General features: G+C 45.1%; 1 protein-coding gene across 1 annotated transcript; it reads right to left on the minus strand.

The window, feature by feature from the left end:
- Positions 1–706: 706 nt before the first annotated feature.
- On the minus strand, positions 707–2052 carry alkal2a (ALK and LTK ligand 2a). The gene is made up of 4 exons (XM_071532267.1): positions 1773–2052; positions 1277–1330; positions 912–992; positions 707–771 (listed from the first exon to the last, which is right to left on the minus strand). Exons 1-4 carry the CDS (start codon positions 2050–2052, stop codon positions 707–709), a joined length of 480 nt encoding a protein of 159 aa, XP_071388368.1.
- Between the last annotated feature and the right edge of the window lie 1080 nt (positions 2053–3132).

The raw sequence follows: 3132 nt of genomic DNA on the forward strand, positions 1-3132 counted from the left end.
GAGGAAGTGAAATTTTAGTGCTGTCTCAAGACTTGGCAGCGCCCGAAAAATTCTTTCCCCTCCAGAAAGAATCATGAAAAATAAATCAAGAGGCGAAGCGATTTGCCAAACTTGTGCTGCTCTTGCTGTGCCGCAGTTATGTATTGACACAGCACACATATCACTGCTTTCAACAATTGTCTCGATGTATGTCTAAGACTGAGAAAAACATTGTCTCTGCACTGAAAAACTTAAACGGCCTAGAAAAAAGTGCATCTGTTTGTAGTTTAGGACACCGCAATTGAACAACATGTAACAATGTCATTGATTGATTTAGTCAGGATTTTCTGCTAAGTAACCTCCGAAAAGGTCACTTGTATTACTCTGTGTTAGCCCTATGCTTGCATAGGAGTCAGTCGTAATCTCTCTCATTTTTAGCTTCATATCTGTCTGATGCATGATGCAATTTATTGGCACATGCTATATTCCAGTGGTGCCATATGTATTTCAGTTTGCATGCCTTGTCACGTGCTCTTTTAACTGGGTTGTTACACACGCATGATACCACAGATGTATTTGGCCCCCCTGCACTCTTTGTTTTCCTTCGTCTAACAATCACAACACACCAGGACTTTGACTATATGTCCTGCGCACACATCTCCTCTCATTGAAATGAAGCGTTCATGACAGATTGAATGGGAAATAGACCTGGTATACCTTGTGTGCGCTACCCCTCTGTGCACTGTGGGCTGCCCGCTAGCCGCGTGAGAAGCCGCGCACATCTTTTGAAGTCTGAAAAGAGAAGATGAAATGGAAGACACTTAGAAAATATACATGTGAGGCGGAGGCTTTTTAGACACGCTGTATTGGTATCAACCAGTAGGAGCGTACAGTATCTCATTATGGGGTGAGTGTGGTTGCAGGTTACTTACATGCAGGTATCGTGCAGTCCCTGGTGTTGTGGTAGAGTCTGTACACATGCTTCCTGCACTTGGGACTGAAGTACAGAGGACCTGAAAGAGAGCAGGTTTTCAGATGAGTTCCAGGTCTCCAGCCACCTGACCTAACATCCATTACATTGCCATTACCCAAGGCTATAACTCCTGACTCTTATATCTGACTTTCTTGCCCTTGCGCCCCCCAACATCTGTCTCTCTTTCTTTCATACATTCTGCTCTCTCTCTCTCTCTCTCTCTCTCTCCCTCTCTCTCTCTCACACACACACACACACACACATACACACACCAGTCACATAAGCACAGTGCTACAATGGGTTCCAATGAGGCTCATGCCTTACCTGTTAAGTGTTGTAGAAACTTCTGTTTCCTTCTGAGGTCTCTGGGGAATATTTCTGTTGAAGATCAGAGGATGGAAAAGGATGTCAGCTTCAAAACTGCATGTTCAAACCTAATAGTCTTTAAACAGATTAGAGCTCTGCAGATATTGGAATGACAGTGCGCGAATTCATTATTATAGCGATTACTCTTCTCAAAGTGGACTTTCACCACCTCGTTAGTGGTAAATAAAAAGTGGGTAAACTATGACTTCCACTCATGAGTGATCATCATAAGGCAACCAACCACCAATATAAACTAATCACACTTCCATAAAAACATGAATGTTCTCCTTAAAGCCAAGCCCCAACTTACATCAGTTTGATATTACTATGATACATTCTGAGTTTACAATTTGAATCAGCGCAAAAAGGTGGGTGTATATTCCTCTGCATCCCTGCTTATACAGCATCCTCTCCAAATCCACGGGTGCCGCCCAGATGCCAAGACGCCACTCACCGATAATTTGATCCCCTCTGTCTGATTTGAGGTTGCGTAAATCCCTTGGCTCCGCCGGAGTCTGCCTCACCGGGGACGTTATCGGGGAAACCGTTTTTGCGCTGTTCCGACCCCGGCTGTCCTCCACGTGTCTCACGATGTCCGCTATCCGCCTGAGGCTCTGCGCGTCCCTGCCGGACGCCGTCGGGGCCGCCGTGGGCGCGCTCACGCCACAGTGGCCGGTAAGAGTGCACATCAGTAGCACCAGTCCCATCGTGACGGGCTTGCGCAGTCCGCTCATAGCTCCCGTGGACTTGAGGGGGAAAGTGAAGTCCTTCTCTGTCGCTTTTGGGATGAACTTGAACCAGACACCTGCAAGAGAGGAACGAGTCACACAGGCGTCAGTCCACTAAAACTACCAGAACCCGCTTAGATCCACTAGCCTACATTTCTGCGGACAAAGTGAATCAATGACTGATGAGTGACAAGATACTATTTTATCAGTGTGATAAAGAATCAGACGAAGCCTAATAGGTCACCATGCTTGTCCTCAATCTTTTTTTTATAGATAGGCTTATGGCGATGTTTTGCTTAATCTTTGCTCTCCATCATATTAATAAAAACTACAAGATCAAAGTTGGACTCACTTAGGCTAAGATATGGCAAGTGCACGGACCTTGCCATACCCAACTGGCGCTAGTGGAGTCACAACCCGCAAACAAGTTCACTTAACTTTTAAAATTATTCGCCTAATTGTCGGTCCCAGATATTCTGATCACCTTCTGATGTCCCATTCATTTGCCATATCCCGATAAATCACATTCTCCATATTGTGATAAAGCCAATATCACCATGCATTCTTAAGAATTCAAGTTTAGAGGAATTCACCGCAGTTTTGGCCAGAGCGTAGGCTATAAGAATAAATCAGTATTGACTAAGTCCAGGTTTGTTGGCAGCCTGTATGTCCTGTCCACCCGAGAGGGGCTTTAGCGATGAGGCATTTGTGTGAACACGTTTTTCAAATAAACTGGATGAAATGATTTGAATCAGAGGAATGGAGGACGAAAAAGTGTTGCAAATCGGTCATTACCTTTCGGCCTCTTGAAATGTGAAAACTCCCTGTGCGTCCAACAGTGATAAAATAGAAATAAAGATCAGTTCAGGTTCTTGGTACTGTCCGGTCCCAAGTCGCTTACGTCCTTTTCAAATCACGTCTTCTGTAGGAAAAATAGCAGCTTTTGAAGTTGGAAGTGTAGTTGATCAGCATCTAGTCATCCTCTAATCCTTGGCCGACTGGGGAGAGGTTGGAAAAACAACTGAGGATCCGTTTGTCCAACTCCTGTGCGCGCCTCGGCTGAAGTGTCCGATCCTTTGCCAAGGT

Source organism: Centroberyx affinis, unplaced genomic scaffold (assembly GCF_046629955.1).
Source record: "Centroberyx affinis isolate AG114_WGS23_722 - 3 ecotype Tasmania unplaced genomic scaffold, CSIRO-AGI_Caff_v1 ptg002183l_1, whole genome shotgun sequence".
Lineage (NCBI taxonomy): Eukaryota > Metazoa > Chordata > Actinopteri > Beryciformes > Berycidae > Centroberyx > Centroberyx affinis.

Excerpts from the sequence above, each read along its gene's own strand:
- alkal2a (XM_071532267.1), bottom strand. The coding sequence starts at position 2,052 with ATGAGCGGACTGCGCAAGCCCGTCACGATGGGACTGGTGCTACTGATG. Across the intron at positions 1,331-1,772 it reads CAGAGGGGATCAAATTATCG|AAATATTCCCCAGAGACCTC; the intron begins GTGAGTGGCGTC and ends GATCTTCAACAG. Across the intron at positions 772-911 it reads GGACTGCACGATACCTGCAT|ACTTCAAAAGATGTGCGCGG; the intron begins GTAAGTAACCTG and ends TTCTCTTTTCAG.